The sequence below is a fragment of the Homarus americanus genome, unplaced genomic scaffold (genome assembly GCF_018991925.1).
Source record: "Homarus americanus isolate GMGI-L3 unplaced genomic scaffold, GMGI_Hamer_2.0 scaffold46974, whole genome shotgun sequence".
Taxonomy (NCBI): Eukaryota; Metazoa; Arthropoda; class Malacostraca; order Decapoda; family Nephropidae; genus Homarus; species Homarus americanus.
The window spans coordinates 497,986-523,737 of record NW_024728799.1 but is presented as its reverse complement, the minus strand read 5'-3'; the positions used below and the strand labels follow the sequence as shown (position 1 = coordinate 523,737).

General features: G+C 42.5%; 1 protein-coding gene across 1 annotated transcript in view; it reads right to left on the bottom strand.

Moving 5' to 3' along the window:
* LOC121866228 (serine-rich adhesin for platelets-like) overlaps positions 1-19,559 on the bottom strand; it is a 35,289-nt gene extending 15,730 nt beyond the window's left edge. Inside the window, exon 1 of the mRNA XM_042365841.1 lies at positions 19,007-19,559. Coding sequence (XP_042221775.1) covers positions 19,007-19,015 — 9 coding nt within the window. The 5' untranslated portion in view covers positions 19,016-19,559. The remainder of the gene's footprint in view (positions 1-19,006) is intronic.
* Between the last annotated feature and the right edge of the window lie 6,193 nt (positions 19,560-25,752).

Below are 25,752 nucleotides of genomic sequence, written 5' to 3'. Positions count from 1 at the left end.
ACGCTCGCTGTTGTCACGACTACCCCCTGTGTGTAATTATAATTTCTGTAACCATAATTTGTTTGTATCCAATGTTTTTTTAAGTAATTACAAGTTCTCTATCTGTAATTCTCTGTAATTTATCTGTAATGAAAGGTTATCTAACTGTAATGAAAGTTTGTCTGACTGTAATGAAAGTTTGTCTGACTGTAATGAAAGGTTATCTAACTGTAATGAAAGTTTGTCTGACTGTAATGAAAGGTTATCTAACTGTAATGAAAGTTTGTCTGACTGTAATGAAAGTTTGTCTGACTGTAATGAAAGGTTGTCTGACTGTAATGAAAGTTTGTCTGACTGTAATGAAAGTTTGTCTGACTGTAATGAAAGTTTGTCTGTTTGTAATAATCACTTTGTAAGATCAACTCGTCTACCAGTCATTTGGAATAAATTGTATAATGAACGGGTGCTGTACATATAGACCAAGATGGCTGCCACTCCTGAAAGCTACCTGGCAGAGTTGTGGTTCTTTGTTGTATACTAAAACACAGGTGAGGTGTAAGTCATCTCCAGGTACCAAGTGTTCTCTCTCTCTCTCTCTCTCTCTCTTCTTCCTCGCCACCAGATGCTTTCACAAAACATTCAACCTCCGGCACTCGTCTTCCTTGTTTATGACTGAGAGTAGCAGAGAGGAGACCACAAGACCTCGTTTATGGGATGAGATCACGCCGTCTTGTTGGACCCGCAGGTGTGATGAACAGGTTGTGTAAGAGTGAAACCCGAGGCAGACAAACCCGACTACCTAACCTAACACACAGCCCTGATGGTCGATTCTGTTGAGGTCTTGCTGTTGTTTACGCTCTGGTGCACGATAGAGGCATTATAAGTGTGATAGGTGGATTATAAGTGTGATAGGTGGATTATAAGTGATAGGTGATTATAATGGATAGGTGATTATAATAAGGTGATTATAAAGATTATAAGGTATAGTGGATTATAAAAAAAAAAAAAAAAAAAAAAAAAAAAAAAAAAAAAAGATTAAATGATAGATGGATTATAAGTGTAATAGTGGATTATAAATGTAATAGGTGGATTATAAGTGATAGGGATTATAAGTGAAGGAATAAGTGATAGGTGATTAATGTGAAGGATAGTGATGGATATAAGGCAAGGATATAAGGAAGGTGATTATATGAATGGTATTTAAGTGATAGGTGGATTATAAGTGTGATAGATGATATATGTGAAGAGATTAAGTAATAGGTGATTATATGAAGGTGGATTATATGAGATAGATGGATTATAAGTGTGATAGGTGGATTATAAGTGTAACAGGATTACAAGTGATAGAGGATTATAAGTGTGATAGGTGATTATAAGTGCAGGGTGATTATGGCAGATTATAAGAAAGGTGGATATATGAAGGTATATTGAAGGTGATTATAAGTGAAGGTGGATTATATGTGCAGATTGCAAGTGTGATAGGTGGATTACAAGTGATAGGTGATTATAAGAGTGATAGGTGATTATAAGGTGATAGGTGGATTGAGACTGTGGATCAGACCCAGAAGAAGAGAGAGAGGAAGAATGGAGTGTGAGGGAAGTAGGAGCTGAGGTGATGAGGAGAAGGAGGGAGAAGGAGAAGAAGGAGAAAGGGAGGAGGAGAGTTGAGCTGTGTCTCGGGATCACGACCCGTCTATAAATGGTTAGGGTAGGCGGCGATGCTCACTTTCTATACCACTTCTATACCACCAGTTAATACTTGGTTGATAATGAACTTCCCCTCCCCCTTCCAGCAAGAAGCAGCAGCAGCAGCAAGTGCTGTTTATCCCAAATTTGCTAGCCCACACTGATTAGTCTTCAATTAGAATATGACTCCAATGTATATGATCCACTGACCTATATATGCTGCTGGTGAATGTGATGTATTTCCTTCTTTGTGTACGAACCTCTGTCCTGTATGGCAGTGAAAAGTGACATTACCCACATGAATCTGACCTATATATAGTGTCAATGAATATGATGCATTTTTGTGTACGAACCTCTGTCCTGTATGGCAGTGAAAAGTGACATTACCCACATGAATCTGACCGACGTATATGTATGTATGTGTGCGTGTGTGTATGTATATGTACATGTACATGTATATGTGTATGTATATATGTACTGTATGTATATGTGTGTGTGTGTGTGTACATATATGTATATGTACTGTCAATGAATATGATGCATCTCTGTGTACGAACCTCTGTCCTGCATGGCAGTGAACAGTGACATTATCCATATCAATCTGACCTCTATACATTTATAGTTGTTAATGAATATGATGTATTTCTTTGTGTATGAACCTCTGTCCTGCGTGGCAGTGAGAAGTGATACCACCCTCAGTGTCAAGAACCTGACTGAATTACTGAGAATAGGCAAACTGTACTACAAGCTCTGCCAATAAATTTGTTAAACTAAAAAACTCCCCCTTCCCCTTCACCCCTCTCCCTACCCCCTTCCCCCTCTCCTTTTCCTCTTCTCTACCCTCCCTCCTCTCCTTCCCCCTCACCTGGGACAAATCTACCGTGAGGATGACAACAGAGGACATGAGGACCTCAGTATAACACGTTGGAGAAGAGGAACAGTTCCTTACAGTGATCTGAAGACGAAGGATTAACTACGAGCCTAAAACTGTTCCCGCCACCGTGATAGACTAACTGATGTAATAATAATAATAATAATAATAATAATAATAATAATAATAATAATAATAATAATAATAATAATAATAATAATAATAATAATAATAATAATAATAATAATAATAATAATAATAATAATAATAATACATCTTGGACCATCGTCGTCATGTTAGAAGAATTATAAGAATGATTTAAAACAGAAAAGAAAAAACGACAATGAAAAATGTAAGTGAAAGGGGAAAGGTTGGGGAGAGGGGGGGGGAGGTGCAGGTGAGTTTCGTCTTAAGAATCAGGACACAGCGTCGAGGTGAACACAGTGTACTGGCTGGTGGAGAGAAAGTGGCTGATGCCTTCTAACTTTTCCTCTCTGGGTACCAGTGGTGAGGGAGGGGGGTGAGGGGGAGGTGCAGGTAGGAGGGTAAGAGGGAGGGTCAGGGAAAGTGTGGTATAAGAGGGTCAGTGGGGGGAGGAGGGGGAAAGTAGCAGCGAAAGTGAGATGGGGAGCAGTGAGAGGTCAGAGAAAATGTTGGGAGGAGGAGGAGGGGGAGGGAGGAGCAACACACGGGACGAGTTGAGTCACAGCTGTGGTGTTTTGTTCCGGTTATCTTCACCAACAAGTAAACACAAAGTTCACAGCACCGAGGAAGAGGTTTGTAATAAAATCAATTTAGTGATGTATATCGTTTACATAATCACCCGCAGTAATAAGTGACATTAAGTTATCAGAAGACGATTACGTATTTTGTTTTGGCCATCAAGCTCGTCAGGTAGAGTACAGTATTAAGTGTGAGCAGAGCAGGATCAGTCTTGCTATCCTCTCGTGTTACGTATTGGTGAGGTAACCGACCACAACACCGCCACAAACGCAAACTCACTCAGCTGATCCAGTTGGTGGCGACCACTTGTGTTGGCGACCAAGTCCACGGCCGCCACCACAACCTGCCTCGCCAGGTTTATGGTCATAACTTTATTGGTAAAAAAAACAGACTTGTTGCCACGTAATGGTTAATTACTGTGACGTTTGTGTCTGGTGAGGAGTGTTTATGTGTGGCTGTCTGTGTAACTCTGCGAGGAAGGTGGAAGGGTGGCGAAGCAGGGTGGCAAGGTAGTGCAGGTCGGGTCGACAGGGGAGGGTGACAGCAGGGCAGGATGAGTCGGCTGGGTCAGACAAGGTCATGACCAACAGTAACTGGCGCCATCATCGTCGTCGTCGTCCAGGGAAAAACTTGTTGGCATTTAACAAATTCCTCCCAGTGGTGACGTCACTACCCGCGGGCGACAGATTCACCCACAGTCCTGTGTGTGTGTGTGTGTGTGTGTGTGTGTGTGTGCTTTATTGTCACTATTATTATGAAAACCATGAACCAGAGATGTGAAGGAAGGGGAGGGAGGGAGGGTAGTAGTGGTGGAGGGAGGAGGAGGGAAGGCTGTAGATTAAGACTTCCCCCCCCCCCTCGCCTCCTGCTCCTGCTCCTCCTCCTCCCTCTCTCCTCCGCCACCCCCCAAAACACCTGGGGGGGAGGGGGGCCTGAGACGTGAGGTAATTAATGACCAGGTGAGGAAGATCCCGGGGAGCTGCTTCATGCTGTTGTTATGTGAGGCGAGAACACCTGTTGTGGTGGTGGTGGTGGTTGTTGGGAGGAGGAGGGTGATGGTAGTGGTGATGATGGTAGTAGTGGTGGTGGTGGTTGTGGTGATGGGGGTGGTGGTTGTGGTGATGGTGGTTGTTGGTGGTGGTGGTGGTTGTTGGTGGTGGTGGTGGTTGTGGTGATGGTGGTAGTAGTTGATGTAGTAGTATAACCAACAACAGCCACCACCACCACCACCACTATCACCACCACCAACAACCATCCAACATACTCCCCCCTCCCTCCTCCCCCTCTCCCCCTCTCCCTTCCCCAGTAAGAGCGAGTACTAACATAGCCTTGTCTTAATAACCTGTCACTGATCAAGTACAGTAGGTAGTAATTAAAGGGGTGAAAGTCCCATTAAATACCTGTTAAAAATGATCTCTAATGCGCTGGTTCTTTATTGTTATTCATTATTATATTTATTTGTTTGTGTTCTTGTTTTTGTTGTTCGTTTATTTTTGTTCATTCTATTGATGTGAAAGAAGTTCATTCATTCATTCATTCATTCATGGTCTGAAGGTGAGATTTTTCAATTCTTTCAATGGTTAGGAAAACAGCTCAGGTGTGTGTGGGAGAGAGAGTTTTGATCAAGAGAAAGGTGAAGGGGAAAGTGAAGGACAGGGGGAGAAAGAAACCTCCTACAACCTCCTGAAACCTCCGTGTAGGTCAGGTGAGCCCAGGAGGACGCGGCAGGTGAGGGTTTCCACCACTCAGTGTTGCTCAGGTGTGTCAAACATGTTGATGAGGGTGTTGGTGCGGGTGTCAGGTGTGTCAGGGAGGGGCGTGTGGGTGGGTGTGTGGTGCAGGCAGGAGTGGGCGCGCGTGATGCAACTCTCGTACGCATTATTATTTTTTTAACTTTCTCCTGTACGCGCCGCCGTTCCCGTGAGGCATCTTGCGTAAATATGTAACGGAGGGGAAAGTAAGATTATCCGTTTAGTGAATGTCTGTCAACCACATGTGCCCTTATCAACCGCAGGTCCCCGTCAACCGCAGGTCCCCGTCAACCGCAGGTTCCTGTCAATCATAGATCCCCCTCCGTCAACCACATGTGCCCCGTCAACCACAGGTCCCTCTCCTTCAACCACATGTACCCCCGTCAACCACATATGCCCCCGTCAACTACAGGTCCCCGTCACCTACAAGTCCACGTCAACCACAGGTCCCCGCCAAACACAGGTCCCGTCAACCACAGCTCCACCCCCACCCCGTCAAGTTTCCCTCTGATCCTTGTACGTGTTACATTGTTTACCTTCAAGAACGACTGGTAATATGTGGCCGGGTTTAAGATCCTCCACTGTGTGTGTGTGTGTGTGTGTACAATGTTGACGAGTTACAGCGACACACAAGACATTTTTATCCATCAATTTCACATCTAATGGGATCCTCAGCCTCCCAACGACACTACTGATAATAAAACACTCGACATATACTACTAATCCTCACATACACACGTCGCCTCCCACTCTGGTGACGGTAGAAAACACTGAGTCCTTAAAGACTTCCTGTGTTTACGTTCGTGGATCCACCCGGGTTCAGATTAGCGCTGCGTGACGTCACTTGGAAACAATGACATAAAGAAAGTCAATAGTGAGTTAATCTCCCACGATTCTTAACTGTTGATGGACTAATATTATTAAACTTGTTACATATTTAAAGATCTTAGTAAACGTGTTTGTGTGTTGGGAAGAGAGATCAGCCAACCATCGCTCTTCTTCAAACAAATTTCATTCAGTGACCCCCTCCTCCCTGCCCTGCCCTCCCCTGGTGAAGGTGAGAAAATAGAAAATGTTGTCTTAATAATGTTCACTCAATTCTTCTTCCTTCCTTCCTTCCTTCCTTCCTTCCTTTCCTCAGCCGTCCCGAGACTTTTTTGATTCATTATATACGAAATGAGAAATACACTCACTCATGCTCTCAGAAGGAACACTATTACCCATGAAGGAGGAGGATGAGGAGCAGGAGGGAGGGGGAGGAAGATAAAGGAGGAGGAGGTTTAGGAGGAGAATAAAGAGGAGGAGGATGCAGTTTAGGAGGCGGAAAAGGAGGAAGGAAGACTAGGGACGAGGAGGAGGAGGAGGAGGAGGAGGTCTAGGAGGAAGAAGAGAAGTTGGATGAGGTTTAGGAGGAGGAGGAGGAGGGAGGTAGGAATAAAGAGATAATGTTGATATTTGACCACAACCATCCATCTCGTATGTCTACAGGAAGACATTGCGATGTTTGTGTCGGGATATAAACATTGGCGGCCTCTACGACAACAACCGGACAGATAATAGAAAGATTATTTATTTTTTAATGTATTCACATGTTATTTTCCCAGCTACTATATTAATAACAGAGAGAAAGAAGTTTGTTGGTAGAAAGTAATGACTTAGTTGACGTCAGGAGAGAGAGAGAGAGAGAGAGAGAGAGAGAGAGAGAGACGACAGTTGACGATCAGACAAAAACAAAGATGGTGGACACTTGTGGGACGTCCCATTCAACCATCTGTGTTATCCAAGGCTCTCACATCTTTCCTTCTTCCTTCCTTCCTGCCTTCCTTCATTCCTTCCCTCCTTCCAGCCTTCCTTCAATTCCTCCCTGATTCAATCCTTCCTTCTCTCCTACACACACACACTTTTCTCATGCCGCTAATTCAATACATCCAGTGACAGTGTAAAAGCGTCAGTCATTCAGTCAGTCAGTCTCTCTGTCTCTCTCTCTCTCTCTCTCTCAGCGCTAACGTGGTGAGATTTGGCTGTTGACGTGAGATATAAAATTACTCCCCAAATCATCATTAAGAGAGTTAAAGTTAGAAAGAAAACCACAAATTGATGTTAACGTCGTAGAAACTATGTGTAAATTATCTGTTATCAACGCGGGTAATGGAAGTGTTAAATCTGTCTGTCTGTCTGTCTGTCTGTCTGTCTGTCTGTCTGTCTGTCTGTTCGTCTGTCTGTCAGTCGGTGTCCGGTTGGGTTGGTTAAGAGTTTGTAAAAGGTTGAGCACTGACAGGAGGAGGAGGAACAAGAATAAGAAAAAAAGGATAACAAGAGGAAGAGGAAGACAAAAGAAGAGATGGAACAGGAAGAGAAACAGGAAGAGGGGAGGACAAGGAAAAGGAGACGGAAAAGGAAGAAGAACCAGAAGAATAAAAGAGAAACAGAATGAGAAAAAGAAACCTGAAACAGCAAAGAAGAAGAAGAAGAAGAGAGAAGTAAAGAAAGAGGAGGAGGAGATGGAGGAAGAAGAAGAAAGAGGCAAGTGAGAGAAAATGCACACACACACACACACACATGTAGGAATTGCGTTACAGACATACACGCCGCCACTCTCAAGAGGGGGACAGTGAGAAAGTGCCTAAACACTCTATAGTGTTTCTCATGGACTTTCCCTTGGGACTTAAAATGTGACTCTCCTGTACACTCAGAGGCCAGGGTACACCAGTCAAGAACCTGTGACACCAGAGCCCTGTAGTGTCAAGAACCAGCAGTCAAAAGCATAGGAATAACTGCCTGTGTCACTGTTGATCGGCTTGCCAAAGAAGCGACACAAGAAGAAGATATTGAAGCCACCCTCGCCCTCGCCCTGAATCATCTCAAATCTCGCATACACGCCGCACAACGAGAGGCATTTGACAAACATTGGACACACCTGAAACAACGGGGCAGCGTCACACTATGCCACTATGACGCTGTAACCGGTGACTCCAACCGCCACTACAAAGAGTATCAATCTCTGACTCGATCTCAACAGATTATGTACATGAGACTGCGCCTAGGGTACAGGTACCTATGGGAGTACATTGGCAACCCTGAGCCTGGCCGCACTGTTTGTAAACTTTGTGGCCAACCCGACTCTCACACCCTCTCTCACTACATCCTCACTTGCCCTATGACCTCCTCCTACAGGTCCCCAGCCGTTACCAACACCTCTTCCCTCCCTGACCAGATATCCCTCCTCCTAGTCACAGGCCTGGCACTTGACATTATTAGGGACCTGCCACGCTTTGCCATAAACAGATGAAATGTACCGGGAACTTTCCCCCCACACACTCATCATTCTCTCACTTTATGTAACTTGACAAAACCTATGACCCTTCAGGCTTTTACGCCCTTAATGTACGAGTCATAAAGGCAAGTATGAACTTTGCATACTTCCCAGATGGGCGCTGTAAACGCTTCTGCGCTTCACCTTGCACAGGATGTAAGGGGGTGCCCAATAAACTAGCCACCTCGTGGACAATCTAAAAATCAAAGCCTCATTCACCCCCTCCCATCAGTCTCTCACCACCCCTCACCTCCCTCAGCCACCCCTCCCCATCAGTCTCTCACCACCCCTCACCTCCCTCAGCCAGCCCCTCTCCTTCTCCCCAGGTAGAGGAGGTTGACTCAGCTACCCGGAAGGTCACGTTTAAATCATTAAGGTGACAGAAAATGCCTGTAGTTTATCACCTTAGTACGGCTTCCTGGCGCTCACCTGTGACACAAAGCCCGAGGGTGTGTGGGGATTTTGTTGGTGTGTGTTGGCGTGTGGAGACTATTGATGTGTGAGGGAAGACTGTGATGTGTGGGGAGACTAATGATGTGTGGGGAGACTATTGATGTGTGGGGAAGACTATGATGTGGGGAAGACTAATGATGTGTGGAAGACTATTGATGTGTGGGAAGACTATTGATGTGTGGGGGAGACTAATGATGTGTGGGGAAGACTAATGATGTGTGGGGGAGACTATTGATGTGTGGGGAGACTAATGATGTGTGGGGAAGTGAGTGTGTGGAGACTAATGATGTGTGGGGGAGCTGATGTGTGGGGGAAGACTAATGATGTGGGGGAAGACTAATGATGTGTGGGGAAGACTAATGATGTGTGGGGAAGACTAATGATGTGTGGGGAAGACTAATGATGTGTGGGGAAGACTATTGATGTGTGGGGGAAGACTATTGATGTGTGGGGGACTGTGGTGGGGAGGCTAATGATGTGTGGGGGAGACTATTGATGTGTGGGGGAGACTAATGATGTGTGGGGAGACTAATGATGTGTGGGGAAGACTAATGATGTGTGGGGAGACTAATGATGTGTGGGGGAAGACTAATGATGTGTGGGGAAGACTAATGATGTGTGGGGAAGACTAATGATGTGTGGGGAAGACTAATGATGTGTGGGAGAAGAGACGTAAAAGAAACCACATATGTGCAACTGTCGTGATTCTGTTTCTCCCTTTCACTTTTATTGTCTTCTGTACCTTATTAAACACATTTCTCCGCCCATTGTTCCCACTAAAACTATACCGTCACCTCCCCGTGTGTGTCACTTTTCCTTACATTTGCTCTCGTGTTTCCCCGAGTTCAACGCTGCCACGAGACGCTGTTATATAATGAAAGGTACAGTACAGGTAAGATTATAATACACAACACTTTTGGGGGAGAGGAGTTCCTGAATACAAAATTATATAAGAATCACCATTTAATTAGAGTTTTTTATTAGTTCTGACCTAACCTGACCTAACTGAACTGGACCTATTAATAAAGCAGCTCTCACACCTCCGTCAGAAAAGAAGTAAAAGTAACGTTTCCTCCACACAATCATCACCTCACGACGCTACTGAACAACACTAGTGAAGGCGTCGGTAAGAGTCCATCAAGAACATATGACTTGAATAACATCCACAGTACACTATATACAGTTACCAGTAGAATCTCAAGTCTTCCAGATGACAACAGAAGGACACTATCATCAAGAGGAAGTATGCGAGAGGTGATGGTTTTATCGTGTGGGTGATGGTAGTACAGTATATAGTCGTGGTGATGAGGCTATATTGTAAATGGCGAAGAGGAATAAAAAATAATAATAATATTGATTTGTGTTCCGTGGGGTGAGCAAGTCATGTGGTGGTGGTGGTGGTTCTCTCGTCATATGAATCCCCCAGCAGGAGTAATCTTCAACAAGGCCCATAACATCATCCCACACAGACTCCCCTTTCTTTCTTCATTAACATCATCGTCATCATCATCATTATCTTCTCCTCGTTGAATTCATTACAATAAAATCGTCTTTCAGCATACTTGCACGCCTACGGGGATAGAACACTGAAACTATCTAGGGCGGCAGGTCATGACGTGCAGGCGGCTTGCTACTTTAGGACATATACCGGTATCAACAGGTTCTCGCCAGAAGTTACAATTTCATTTAGAAAGCGAATGGAACCAGTGTTGAATAGAGAACAGTGGTGAACAGTGCTTAAGTCAGTGAGAACAACTCAACAGTAACAGTCGCACCCAAGTTAACCTTCACACAGTGAGGTCCCAGGTACCCAGTGATAACGGCCCCCGCGAGACCCAATAACAACCACTGATGTGTTAATCCGTCTACGATAGGAAGGCCTGGGACCAAACCTCACTCATATAACACCATCTGTGAGGGAATTACTACACCACATGTCCCTCATAACACCATATGTGAGGGAATTACTACACCACGTCAGGCCCCTCATAACACCATCTGTGAGGGAATTATTACACCACGTGATGCCCCTCATAACACCATCTGTGAGGGAGTTATTACACCACGTGAGGCCCCTCATAACACCATCTGTGAGGTAATTACTACACCACGTGAGGTCCCTCATAACACCATCTGTGAGGGAATTACTACACCACGTGAGGCCCCTCATAACACCATCTGCGAGGGAATTACTACACCACGCCAGGTCCCTCATAACACCATCTGAGGGAACTACTACACCACGTGAGTTCCTCCTAACACCATCTGGGAGGGAGTTACTACACTACGAGTTTGCTGTTCAACACCTACATTAATCTGTATGTTCACTGTATGTTCCTTTACCTTTCTCTAATGAAGGCTTTTGTTGAACCACCAATGTATGTAATAAGTCTTTTATGTCCAATGTATATTTTCAGCCTTCGGGCAGCAGAACTTTTTCAATAAACCGTCAATTATTATTATTATTATTATTATTACAATACAATAATATGTACAAATACAATGCCACCATCAAGAAACAATAAGGATGAAAGTACCTTTTAATTTATCTTCACTTTCTGCTAACAGTCAGGAGGAAGGAAAGGTTCAGCCCACCTCTTGATCTGTGCTGGGGTACACTATGACGACCCCCTACCATGCTAATTCTCAATTACTACTTGATTACCTAGCTTCGATGCTGCACATAGGAGGAACGAGAACGACAAGATAAGGGTATACGGGAAGAGAATTCAGAATGGGTGGGTGAAAGGGTGGGTGGGTGTGGGTAGGCAGGTAGGGTGGGTAGGGTGGGTGGGTGGGTGGGCAGGGCAGGGTGGGCAAGGGGCAGGGCGGGGTAGTGGGTGGGGTGGGGTAGGGGCAGGGCAGGGCGGGCGGGCAGGGCGGGGCAGGGCAGGGCGGGGCAGGGCAGGCGGGGCAGGGCAGGGCGGGCAGGGCAGGCGGGGCAGGGCGGGCAGGGCGGGGCAGGGGCAGGGAGGGGCAGGGCAGGGCGGGCAGGGCAGGGCAGGGCGGGGGTGGCGGGCGGCAGGGCGGGCGGGGTAGGGCGGGGCAGGGCAGGGCGGGGCAGGGCAGGGCGGGGTGGGGCAGGGCGGGGGTGGGGCAGGGCGGGCGGGTGGGCGGGCGGGCAGGGCGGGCGGCGGGTGGGCGGGGCGGGGCGGGGCAGGGCGGGTGCAGCGGGCGGGCGGGCGGGCGGGGCGGCGGGGCGGGCGGGCAGGCAGGGTGGGGAGGGCAGGGCGGGCAGGGCAGGCGGCAGGGCGGCAGGGCAGGGCGGGGCAGGGCGGAGAGAGAGAGATGTTATCGTATGGGAATGAAAACTCCCACTGACTCTCTCCCTGACCCTGGCGTGTGGGGCAGCAAGAAAGCCGCACCCGATCGTCTACCCAGGTGTTAGATGATCGTCTCATTACCCAGGTGTTATCGTTACGGAACTCTCTCAATAAACCATCGTTAGATAAAGTGAGATATGAACAAATAAAACTTTTTAATGACTTCTAAAAGACCATTAGAGAAACAAGACTGATGTTATCACTCTATTTAATTAATTATTTTAATCGATTTAATCAAAAATTGTGATTAGTTATTACATGGGAGAGAGAGAGAGAGAGAGTGATGAATGTTTACACCAACAGCCAAAGACGTAGTGAGCAACACCTGTGACTTTCTCTCTGCCGTAACTGAGAGTGGGCACGTCCCTGGTCACACACACACACACTCCTCCTCCTCCTCCTTGAGATAAACCATTTATTTGTTATGTTAAACCAAATAACGATTCCGGTTTAATTAATCAACTACCTGTTTGTATGTATGTAATGTATGTAATGTATGTATGTATGAATGTATGCATGTAATGTAACGTAAGTATGTATGTATGTAAGGAAGAAGACTACCATGAGCTTTCTATAAATATGACAGTCATAAGAGAGCTCTCTCTCTCTCTTTCTTTCTCTCTCTCTCTCTCACACGATCTTATTATTATTATATATTATTATCACGATCTTCTTTTGTGTTTAAGGAATAATAATGTTGAGAAATTCTTTACAGGTGTGACTTTCCGGCTCACCTGAATAATGATCATGGGAAGATTTCAGATTTGCCCCCAAGGGGGCTAGTTTATTGGGCACCCCCTTACATCCTGTGCAGGGTGAAGCGCAGAAACGTTTACAGCGCCCATCTGGGAAGTATGCAAAGTTCATACTTGCCTTTATGACTCGTACATTAAGGGCGTAAAAGCCTGAAGGGTCATAGGTTTTGTCAAGTTACATAAAGTGAGAGAATGATGAGTGTGTGGGGGGAAAGTTCCCGGTACATTTCATCTGTTTATAGCAAAGCGTGGCAGGTCCCTAATAATGTCAAGTGCCAGGCCTGTGACTTGGAGGAGGGATAACTGGTCAGGGAGGGGATCATGGGAAGGTGTGTGTGTGTGTAGGTGTGTGTGTAGGTGTGTGTGTGTGTGTGTGTGTGTGTGGGTGAGTGTGTGTGTGTGTGTGTGTGAGGTGTGTGTGTGTGTGTGTGTGTAGGTGTGTGTGTGTGTAGGTGTGAGTGTGAGGTGTGTGTGTGTGTGGGTGTGAGGTGGTGTAGGTGTGGTGTGGGAGGTGTGTAGGTGTGTGGGTGTGTGTGTGTGTAGGTGTGTGTAGGTGTGTGTGTGTGTGTGTGTGTGTGTGTGTGTTAGATGTTTTTTTTAGGAATTTAGGTTGTAGCATGCCGAGGAGAGAGAGAGAGAGCCAGTAGCTTCATTTAAATACATCCTCCCGAAAAACATCTCCCTCCCCCCTCTTCCTCCTTCCTCCTCCCACGCCTCCTCCTCTTCCTCCTTCCTCTTCCCACGCCGCCTCCTCTGCACACAAAGTTTCTTACACCAGAGAGTCTCCCAAAAGAAAGTCCCAATTAGCTCTCAAGGTCCCAATTAGTTCACAAAAGCTGCTTATATTATAGTGCTCAAAGGGTTAAATTATCACACTCAAGGGTTAAAATTATCGTACTAAATGGTTAGATATCTCTTATATATATATATATATATATATATATATATATATATATATATATATATATATATATATATATAATATATATATATATATATATATATATATATATATATATATATATATATATATATATATATATATGTAGTTAAGATTATTTTGTATAGTATATTTTTATGTTATTTCCTTTTATTTTCCCTTCCTTCCTTCCGTCCTTCCTTCCCTCTTCCTCCATCACTTTCCTCGGGTCTTCTCTACTTCCTCCTATTGATAGTTTGTCTTTTATATTTTACCTTTTATAAACCCTCATCTCTCCCCACCACACAAGGCGCGGGGGCAGCAAGCCCAGCGCCTCCCCCCACCTGGCTACTTTCCTCACTCACATTCCGAGAAAGTGATGGTCTCCAGGCTTTCTATGCCCCCAGTAACTCAACCCTCCACCTCCCTCACGCCCTCCATAAACACCTCACTCTACCTCCAGCCCTCCTCCATACAATACCTCACTCACTCCCTTCAGAAGCAATCTCTCCTGCCTACCTCCATCTTTCTCCTACCCTCCCTCCCTCCCAGCCCATGCCCACCAAACAAAAAAGGAGGACAAGTAGCAGGAAAGGAACAAGTAAAGTGTGATAGGGTCTGTATAGGTAGTCTTATTCACTGGTCACTGTTGGCAATGATTGGAGGCTGGGAAAGGAGGGGAGATGGAGGGAGCGGGAGGGAGGGTAGGGGGTAGGGGATGGGAGTAGAGTTGCTGGGGAGGAGGGAGGGGGGGGAGATGGGAAGGAGAGGTGGGGAAGGAAGGCCGGTAAGATGGAGGAGTGGGGGGAGGGGGAGGGTGAGAGAATGAATGGGAGGTGAGAGACATGACAGAGAGAAATGAGTGTATAGTGAGAAATATGAGAGATAACACCAACACACATACAGTACAGTACATGTACCCCAGAGTCTTTGTCACTCCCCCTCACCACATTCCTCTCCAACATCCCTCCAACCCCATCTACCTCCTACTTGGTAACCACATATACACCAGCACCGCCCCCATACACCAGCACCGCCCCCGGTTACTCCTGAAGGAAACATCTTCCCTCCTACCCTGAAGGACTCTCAAGGATGTCCTCTTTAGGTGTTTAAAAGAACCACAAAAATGTCCTTTTTTTTATTTTTTAGTGAAACTTTTAAGAAATTCCTCTAGTGGAGTTAACTTGTCATCACCACCCACTAGTAGTACAGGTAAAGCCTCACATCCTCACCTGAGCCTAACTTGTCATCACCACCCACTAACAGTACAGGTAAAGCCTCACATCCTCACCTGAGCCTAACTTGTCATCACCACCCACTCACAGTACAGGTAAAGCCTCACCTGAGCCTAACTTGTCATCACCACCCACTAACAGTACAGGTAAAGCCTCACATCCTCACCTGAGCCTAACTTGTCATCACCACCCACTAACAGTACAGGTAAAGCCTCACATCCTCACCTGAGCCTAACTTGTCATCACCACCCACTAACAGTACAGGTAAAGCTTCACATCCTCACCTGAGCCGAACTTGTCATCACCACCCACTAACAGTACAGGTAAAGCCTCACATCCTCACCTGAGCCGAACTTGTCATCACCACCCACTAACAGTACAGGTAAAGCCTCACATCCTCACCTGAGCCGAACTTGTCATCACCACCCACTAACAGTACAGGTAAAGCCTCACATCCCCACCTGAGAGCGAAACATTATGATTTATGTCACAAGCTAAACACGTTCTGCTTCTTCCACAAATATTGTTTTGTTTTTTTCTTTCGGACGTCATATTGTTTTCTGATTGTGACTCGTCTCTTATTGGTCAGTGAATCAGCCAATCAGAGACGGTCGTTTAGTTAATATATACCAATTGTCTCTGTCTATGGGAGCAGTGACGTGTTGGAGGCCCCATTCCCGCGCTCCTTAACCAACACATTTGCCTCGTCATAGGAAGGTGAGTGAGCACAGGTGTGGAGAGGATGACGAGGAATGAATTAACTCACTGGTCGAGAGAGAGAGAGAGAGAGAGAGAGAGACCCGGGCAACACCAGTCCACCATTGCGTTCTTTGGTGGCCTTGAGAGAAAGCGGTGGCAGGTAGGGACAGTTGGTACGCCTCCTCCTCCACCACTAATCATCCTCCAACACTCCACCACACCTTCTCCCCAATTCCTCAACAAGAAACATCTCCCCCAACATTGAAAATAAGATCAATAAGACAACTAACTTTTTACCGACATTTTTACGTAAGATTCAAACTTGTTTTGACTCAACCTTCCACCAGACTCGTTTGTTGTGGTTCATCTTCTTATGTAAAGTTTAAGGTAATTATTGATGCGCCTCTGGTTAACAATATTTATGGAAGGTGGCGTACTCTCTCTCTCTCTCTCTCTCTCCACATACACTACATCCTTGACCACCGAAGGGTCAAGGCGAAACCTGGCGCTCCTCTGGGAGCAGCCAGGTCAACTGTGATGTTGGCCCATACCAACTCCCTCCCCTGAACCCTTCTCCCCACCGGAATATCAACAAGTTCTCGCCAGAAGTTACAATTTCATTTAAGAAAGGAATGGAACCAGTGTTGAACAGAGGTGAATAGTGTTGAATAGTGCTTAAGTCAGTGGGAACAAGTCAACAGTATCAGCCGAGTCGTACCCAAGTTAACCTTCACACAGTAAGGTCCCAGGTACCCAGTGATAACTGCCCGTGAGACACAACAACAACCAGCGATGTGTTAATCCGTCTACGATAGGAAGGCCTGGGACCACACCTCACTCATATAACACCATCTGTGAGGGAATTACTACTACTGTAAGATATTGAACAGGTACTGTAAGATATTGAACAGGTACTTTAAGATACTGACCAGGTACTGTAAGATATTGAACAGGTACTGTAAGATATTGAACAGGTACTGCGGGATATTCGGCAATTTCTTAGATAGACCGAGATAACATCATATTCTCCGGGACGAGGAGATGAGTTCAGAGAGAGAAATTAACTCCTCAGAAAATAGGTATCATGGTCACGCTGTCTCTCACACCACGAGACACCAGCAGCCAGGCGTCTCTCACACCACGAGACACCAGCAGCCAGGCGTCTCTCACACCACGAGACACCAGCAGCCAGGCGTCCCTCACACCACGAGACACCAGCAGCCAGGCGTCTCTCATACCACGAGATGTCTTATGTTCACTTTAACAGAATAAAGCTTAAAGTCGGTGACGTATTGGTGTGGGGGGGGGCAGGGCAGGACAGGGGAGGGGGGCAGGGCAGGACAGGGGAGGGGGGCAGGGGAGCTTAGTTTCTATAACCTCTTGGGGCACAGCCAGGTAGTGCAGGGGGGGTGAGAAAGCTAAGGGTACGAGGATGATGTGGGAGGGAAGAGTGGGGATAGAAGATGGTCGAGGTGGGATGGTGTGAGGATAGGAGGGGGCAGGAAGCACTTGAGATGGTTTATGTGATGGAAAGATAGAGTAGTTAACACAGGAAGAGGATTATGTGGAATAGATGAATGGTCGTACGTGACGCAGAGAGATGCGAGGTGCAGAAGAGAGGCAACAAGGGAGGGGAGGCGGAGCGATAGGGAGGGGTAGGGAGTGTGCAGAAGAGAGGCAACAAGGGAGGGGAGGCGGAGCGATAGGGGAGCGACAGGGTACGGGAGCCAGGACAAGTTTCTCTCTGACCAACACCTTACTTCCGGCGGCTCTCCACCGACCTACCAGGTGATGACACCAGCCATCTACACCCTGGGAGAAACAGTTGGGGGGGAACTGGGGAGCCCATGTACTGGGGAAGCTGGGGGAGAGAGAGAGAGAGAGAGAGTTATCAGGTGACGTGGAGACCTGATGTGTGAGGTAAGGGAGTAGGACCCGGTGGTGGTGGTGGTGGTGGGGCAGAACACGTCTTATACTGTCAGCCGACCACTGCTTCCGTGTGACCTACACCAGGGACCGTGTACTGTACAGGAGAGAGGGAGAGAGAGAGTGTTGACACTACCTTTTTAATTCATTTCGTCCGTTGTGTCATATTGTCTTGTAACACAAAAGAGTAAAGATACTTTTTGGTGTGTGTGTGTAGGATGTTGCTGGCCACACACACACATACACTACCTTCTGCCGCGGCCTTGAAGAACTGTACCTCTCCTTGTACTTATATATTTTAAATTCTCCTTCCTTCTTGACTATATTATCCTTTATCCCCTGCTCCATCACGTGTTATCCTTCCCATATTATCCTTTATCCCCTCCTCCATCACGTGTTATCCTTCCTTCCTTCTTGACTATATTATCCTTTATCCCCTGCTCCATCACGTGTTATCCTTCCCATATTATCCTTTATCCCCTCCTCCATCACGTGTTATCCTTCCTTCCTTCTTGACTATATTATCCTTTATCCCCTGTCCATCGTGTTATCCTTCCCCATATTATCCTTTATCCTCCTCCATCACGTGTTATCCTTCCTTCCTTCTTGACTATATTATCCTTTATCCCCTCCTCCATCACGTGTTATCCTTCCTTCCCATATTATCCTTTATCCCCTCCTCCATCACGTGTTATCCTTCCTTCCCATATTATCCTTTATCCCCTCCTCCATCACGTGTTATCCTTCCTCCCTCTCTCCCTAGAACAGTTTTACTCTCTTCATTCCTCCCATTTACTCAATCGCTCTTCTTCCTCCTCCCTTTCTGTTTCCTTCTCTTCCTCTGTGTTGCTGCTATCGCCTCCTCCTCCTCTTCTGTATTCCTGTCTCTTACTCCTCCTCCTTCTCCTCCTCTGTATTCCTGTCTCTTACTCCTCCTCCTTCTCCTCCTCTGTATTCCTGTCTCTTACTCCTTCTCCTCCTCTTCTGCGTCACTGTCACGTGTTTGGCATCACTCGGTAAACAGAGTAAGACCTTGAGTCGATAGACAGACACCGATAGATAATAGATAGATAGATAATAGATAGATTGATAGCTAGATGTTATCCATCGTAAAATAGCTGTCACTGTATTTATGGTGTCAGAGATAGCACCAGTACTATGGTGTCAGACTTCAGGACCGGACAGTAGTGTTTTATACAGTAACAATAAACATCGACATTATTAGTATGTAAATTATTTGTGGTGATAGTGCTCCGAGGGTCAGGTCGAGTCTCGTCATGTTCCTTGATGTAGAGTAGAGTAGAGTAGAGTAGAGTAGAGTAGAGTAGAGTAGAGTACAACATGTCCTGACCACACACAAAACATCGCCTTACCTTGATCATGGTGGCGGGTGTGTGCGTCTGTGGAGAGGGAATGATCCCACTTAGGGCCTCCACTTATCCTGGGGTGACCCTCACTCGCACTGTGTCCTGAAGCACCTCACTTGGTGTGCTTGACTGCCGCCACTCACACTCTGTACACCGGTGCTGTCTCCCGCTCGGCGCGTCCCGACAGAAACAAACGCGCCTGGCCACGAGTCACTCACTTATATATGCTGCCGTGAAAGTTGGCCATTACTCCCAGGAGTCTGCGTCAGGGTCGAGGCTGACCCGCGTCTCACTGACCTTACACCTCACACGATATATTCCACGAGTTAGGATTTATAATTATTATTTACACACAACAAACTCTGTGCCAACGAGAGAAACATTTTAACAACACAAGAGTCAACGTGAACAAGAGATCCTATGAGTTAAAACTTTCTCCTGTGACGCTGTGCTCTCCCTCCCTCCCTCAGGACCCTGGGCAAGGATTCCTCAGTCCCTCAAGACCCAGGGCAAGGATCCCTCCCTCAGGATCCAGGGCAAGGATCCTCACTCAGGACCCTGGGCAAGGAATCCCCAGCCCCTCAAGACCCCGGGCAAGGATTCCTCCCTCAGGACCCTGGGCAAGGAATCCCCAGTCCCTCAAGACCCCGGGCAAGGATTCCTCCCTCAGTAATTAGCATTGCAAAAGTAATTAAAATATTGTAAAAATCATTTGAACATTTTCTAAAAGCCATTTGAACAAGTTATAATCAAGATATCAAATTTTGGTTAACAGATCCTTAAGCAGCACATTCAGGAGTACCTATACTGAAATTTTGAACAAAATCCATTTTTTGGCCGAAAATGACAAAAATTGTAAGTCTTATGCCTTAAAGGATTTTTGGCCAAAAATACTTTTTCTCTCTGAACTAAAATTTAATGTGCCTAACTATTTAAGTACATGCAGAATAATACACAAGCACCAAGAAATGACCTCGAAAACCCATAAGTGGCGAGTAATTAGCATTGCAAAAGTAATTAAAATATTCTAAAAATCATTTGAACATTTTCTAAAAGCCATTTGAACAAGTTATAATCAAGATATCAAATTTTGGTTAACAGATCCTTAAGCAGCACATTCAGGAGTACCTATACTGAAAGTTTGAACAAAATCCATTTTTTGGCCGAAATGACAAAAAATTGTAAGTCTATAGCCTTAAAGGATTTTTGGCCAAAAATACGTTTTCTCTCTGAACTAAAATTTAATGTGCCTAACTATTTAAGTACATCCAGAATAATACACAAGCAAGAAATGACCTCGAAAACCCATAAGTGGCGAGTAATTAGCATTGCAAAAGTAATTAAAATATTCTAAAAATCATTTGAACATTTTCTAAAAGCCATTTGAACAAGTTATAATCAAGATATCAAATTTTGGTTAACAGATCCTTAAGCAGCACATTCAGGAGTACCTATACTGAAATTTTGAACAAAATCCATTTTTTGGCCGAAAATGACAAAAATTGTAAGTCTTTGCCTTAAAGGATTTTTGGCCAAAAATACTTTTTCTCTCTGAACTAAAATTTAATGTGCCTAAGTATTTAAGTACATGCAGAATAATACACAAAAACCAAGAAATGACCTCGAAAACCCATAAGTGGCGAGTAATTAGCATTGCAAAAGTAATTAAAATATTCTAAAATAATTTGAACATTTTCTAAAAGCCATTTGAACAAGGTATAATCAAGATATCAAATTTTGGTTAACAGATCCTTAAGCAGCACATTCAGGAGTACCTATACTGAAATTTTGAACAAAATCCATTTTTTGGCCGGAAATGACAAAAAATTAGCAAGTCTATAATATAAAAAGATTTTTGGCCAAAAAATACTTTTCTCTCTGAACTAAAATTTAATGTGCCTAACTATTTAAGTACATCTAGAATAATACTAAGCACCAAGAAATGACCTCGAAAACCCATAAGTGGCGAGTAATTAACATTTACAAAAATAAATTAAAATATTCTAAAATCATTTGAACATTTTCTAAAAGCCATTTGAACAAGTTATAATCAAGATATCAAATTTTGGTTAACAGATCCTTAAGCAGCACATTTAGGGGTACCTATACTGAAATTTTGAACAAAATCCATTTTTTGGCCGAAAATGATAAAAATTGTAAGTCTAAAGCCTTAAAGGATTTTTGGCCAAAAATACGTTTTCTCTCTGAACTAAAATTTAATGTGCCTAACTATTTAAGTACATCCAGAATAATACACAAGCACCAAGAAATGACCTCAAAAACCCATAAGTGGCGAGTAATTAGCATTGCAAAAGTAATTAAAATATTCTAAAACTCATTTGAACATTTTCTAAAAGCCATTTGAACAAGTTATAATCAAGATATCAAATTTTGGTTAACAGATCCTTAAGCAGCACATTCAAGAGTACCTATACTGAAATTTTGAACAAAATCCATTTTTTGGCCGAAAATGACAAAAATTGTAAGTCTTATGCCTTAAAGGATTTTTGGCCAAAAATACTTTTTCTCTCTGAACTAAAATTTAATGTGCCTAAGTATTTAAGTACATGCAGAATAATACACAAAAACCAAGAAATGACCTCGAAAACCCATAAGTGGCGAGTAATTAGCATTGCAAAAGTAATTAAAATATTCTAAAATAATTTGAACATTTTCTAAAAGCCATTTGAACAAGTTATAATCAAGATATCAGAATTTTTTGGTTAACAGATCCTTAAGCAGCATTCAGGAGTACCTATGCTGAAATTTTGAACAAAATCCATTTTTGGCCGAAAATGACAAAATTGTGAGTCTATAGCCTTAAAGGTTTTTGGCTGAAAATACTTTTCTCTCTGAACTAAAATTTAATGTGCCTAACTATTTAAATTACATCGAAATAATACACAAGCACCAAGAAATGACCTCGAAAACCGCAAGTGGCAGGTAATTAGCATTGCAAAGTAATTAAATATTGTAAAATCATTTGAACATTTTCTAAAAGCCATTTGAACAAGTTATAATCAAGATATCAAATTTTGGTTAACAGATCCTTAAGCAGCACATTCAGGAGTACCTATGCTGAAATTTTGAACAAAATCCATATTTTGGCCGAAAATGTCAAAAATTGTAAGTCTTATGCCTTAAAGGATTTTTGGCCAAAAATACTTTTTCTCTCTGAACTAAAATTTAATGTGCCTAACTATTTAAGTACATGCAGAATAATACACAAGCACCAAGAAATGACTACGAAAACCCATAAGTGGCGAGTAATTAGCATTGCAAAAGTAATTAAAATATTCTAAAAACCATTTGAACATTTTCTAAAAGCCAATTGAACATTTTCACAAAGCCATTTGAACAAGTTATAATCAAGATATCCAAATTTTTAGTTAACAGATCATAAACTTAACACATTCAGGGTACTATACTGAAAGTTTGAACAAAATCCATTTTTGGCCGAAAATGAGCAAAATTGTAAGTCTATAACTAAAAAGGATTTTTGGCAAAATACTTTTTCTCTCCTGAACTAAAATTTAATGTGCCTAACTATTTAAGTACATCCAGAATAATACACAAGCACCAAGAAATGACCTCGAAAACCCATAAGTGGCGAGTAATTAGCATTGCAAAAGTAATTAAAATATTGTAAAAATAATTTGAACATTTTCTAAAAGCCATTTGAACAAGTTATAATCAAGATATCAAATTTTGGTTAACAGATCCTTAAGCAGCACATTCAGGAGTACCTATACTGAAAGTTTGAACAAAATCCATTTTTTGGCCGAAAATGACAAAAATTGTAAGTCTATAGCCTTAAAGGATTTTTGGCCAAAAATACTTTTTCTCTCTGAACTAAAATTTAATGTGCCTAACTATTTAAGTACATGCAGAATAATACACAAGCACCAAGAAATGACCTCGAAAACCCATAAGTGGCGAGTAATTAGCATTGCAAAAGTAATTAAAATATTCTAAAAATAATTTGAACATTTTCTAAACGCCATTTGAACAAGTTATAATCAAGATATCAAATTTTGGTTAACAGATCCTTAAGCAGCACATTCAGGAGTACCTATACTGAAATTTTTAACAAAATCCATTTTTTGGCCGAAATGACGAAATTGTAAGTCTAAAGCCTTAAAGGATTTTTGGCCAAAAATACTTTCTCTCTCTGAACTAAAATTTAATGTGCCTAACTATTTAAGTACATCCAGAATAATACACCAGCACCAAGAAATGACCTCGAAAACCCATAAGTGGCGAGTAATTAGCATTGCAAAAGTAATTAAAATACTGTATTCTAAAAATCATTTGAAATTTTTCTAAAAGCCATTTGAACAAGTTATAATCAAGATATCAAATTTTGGTTAACAGATTCTTAAGCAGCACATTCAGGAGTACCTATACTGAAATTTTGAACAAAATCCATTTTTTGGCCGAAATGAAGACAATTGTAAGTCTATAGCCTTAAAGGATTTTTGACCAAAAATACGTTTTCTCTCTGAACTAAAATTTAATGTGCCTAACTATTTAAGTACATCTAGAATAATACACAAGCACCAAGAAATGACCTCGAAAACCATAAGTGAGGTAATTAGCATTGCAAAAGTAATTAAAAATATTACAAAATAATTTGAACATTTTCTAAAAAGCCATTTGAACAAAGTTATAATCAGGAATGTAGATTTTGGTTAACAGATCTGTAGCAGCACATTCAGGTACTATACTGAAAGTTTGGTGAATCATTTTTTGGCCGAAAATGACAAAATTATAAGTCTATAATAACAGGATTTTGGCCAAAAATACTTTTTCTCTCTGAACTAAAAATTTAATGTGCCTAACACTATTTAAGTACATCTAGAATAATACACAAGCACCAAGAAATGACCTCGAAACCCATAAGTGGCGAGTAATTAGCATTGCAAAGTAATTAAAATATTGTAAAAATCATTTGAACATTTTCTAAAACCATTTGAACAAGTTATAATCAAGATATCAAATTTTGGTTAACAGATCCTTAAGCAGCACATTCAGGAGTACCTATACTGAAAGTTTGAACAAAATCCATTTTTTGGCCGAAAATGACAAAAATTGTAAGTCTATAGCCTTAAAGGATTTTTGGCCAAAAATACTTTTTCTCTCTGAACTAAAATTTAATGTGCCTAACTATTTAAGTACATCTAGAATAATACACAAGCACCAAGAAATGACCTCGAAAACCCATAAGTGGCGAGTAATTAGCATTGCAAAAGTAATTAAAATATTGTAAAAATCATTTGAACATTTTCTAAAAGCCATTTGAACAAGTTATAATCAAGATATCAAATTTTGGTTAACAGATCCTTAAGCAGCACATTCAGGAGTACCTATACTGAAAGTTTGAACAAAATCCATTTTTTGGCCGAAAATGACAAAAATTGTAAGTCTATAGCCTTAAAGGATTTTTGGCCAAAAATACTTTTTCTCTCTGAACTAAAATTTAATGTGCCTAACTATTTAAGTACATCCAGAATAATACACAAGCACCAAGAAATGACCTCGAAAACCCATAAGTGGCGAGTAATTAGCATTGCAAAAGTAATTAAAATATTGTAAAAATCATTTGAACATTTTCTAAAAGCCATTTGAACAAGTTATAATCAAGATATCAAATTTTGGTTAACAGATCCTTAAGCAGCACATTCAAGTACCTATACTGAAATTTTTGAACAATATCCATTTTTTTGTCAAAATGACCAAATTATGAAGTCTATAGCCTTAAGGTTTTGGCCAAAAATACTTTTCTCTCTGAACTAAAAATTTAATGTGCCTAACTATTTAAGTACATCAGAGATAATACACACAAGCACCAAAAATGACCTCCGAAAACCCATAAGTGGCGAGTAATTAGCATTGCAAAGTAATTAAAATATTGTAAAATCATTTGAACATTTTCTAAAAGCCATTTGAACAAGTTATAATCAAGATATCAAATTTTTTTGGTTAACAGATCCTTAAGCAGCACATTCAGGAGTACCTATACTGGTACGACAAATCCATTTTTTGGCCGAAAATGACAAAAATTGTAAGTCTAAAGCCTTAAGGATTTTTGGCCAAAAATACTTTTTCTCTCTGAACTAAAATTTAATGTGCCTAACTATGTAAGTACATCCAGAATAATACACAAGCACCAAGAAATGACCTCGAAAACCCATAAGTGGTGAGTAATTAGCATTGCAAAAGTAATTAAAATATTCTAAAAATAATTTGAACATTTTCTAAAAGCCATTTGAACAAGTTATAATCAAGATATCAAATTTTGGTTAACAGATCCTTAAGCAGCACATTCAGGAGTACCTATACTGAAATTTTGAACAAAATCCATTTTTGGCCGAAATGACGAAAATTGTAAGTCTATAGCCTTAAAGGATTTTTGGCCAAAAATACGTTTTCTCTCTGAACTAAAATTTAATGTGCCTAACTATTTAAGTACATCCAGAATAATACACAAGCACCAAGAAATGACCTCGAAAACCCATAAGTGGCGAGTAATTAGCATTGCAAAAGTAATTAAAATATTATAAAAATCATTTGAACATTTTCTAAAAAGCCATTTTGAACAAGTTATAATCAAGATATCAAAATTTTAGTTGTGAATCATAAGCAGCACATTCAGGAGTACCTATACTGAAATTTTGAACAAAATCCATTTTTTGGCCAAAAATGACAAAAATTGTAAGTCTAAAGCCTTAAAGGATTTTTGGCCAAAAATA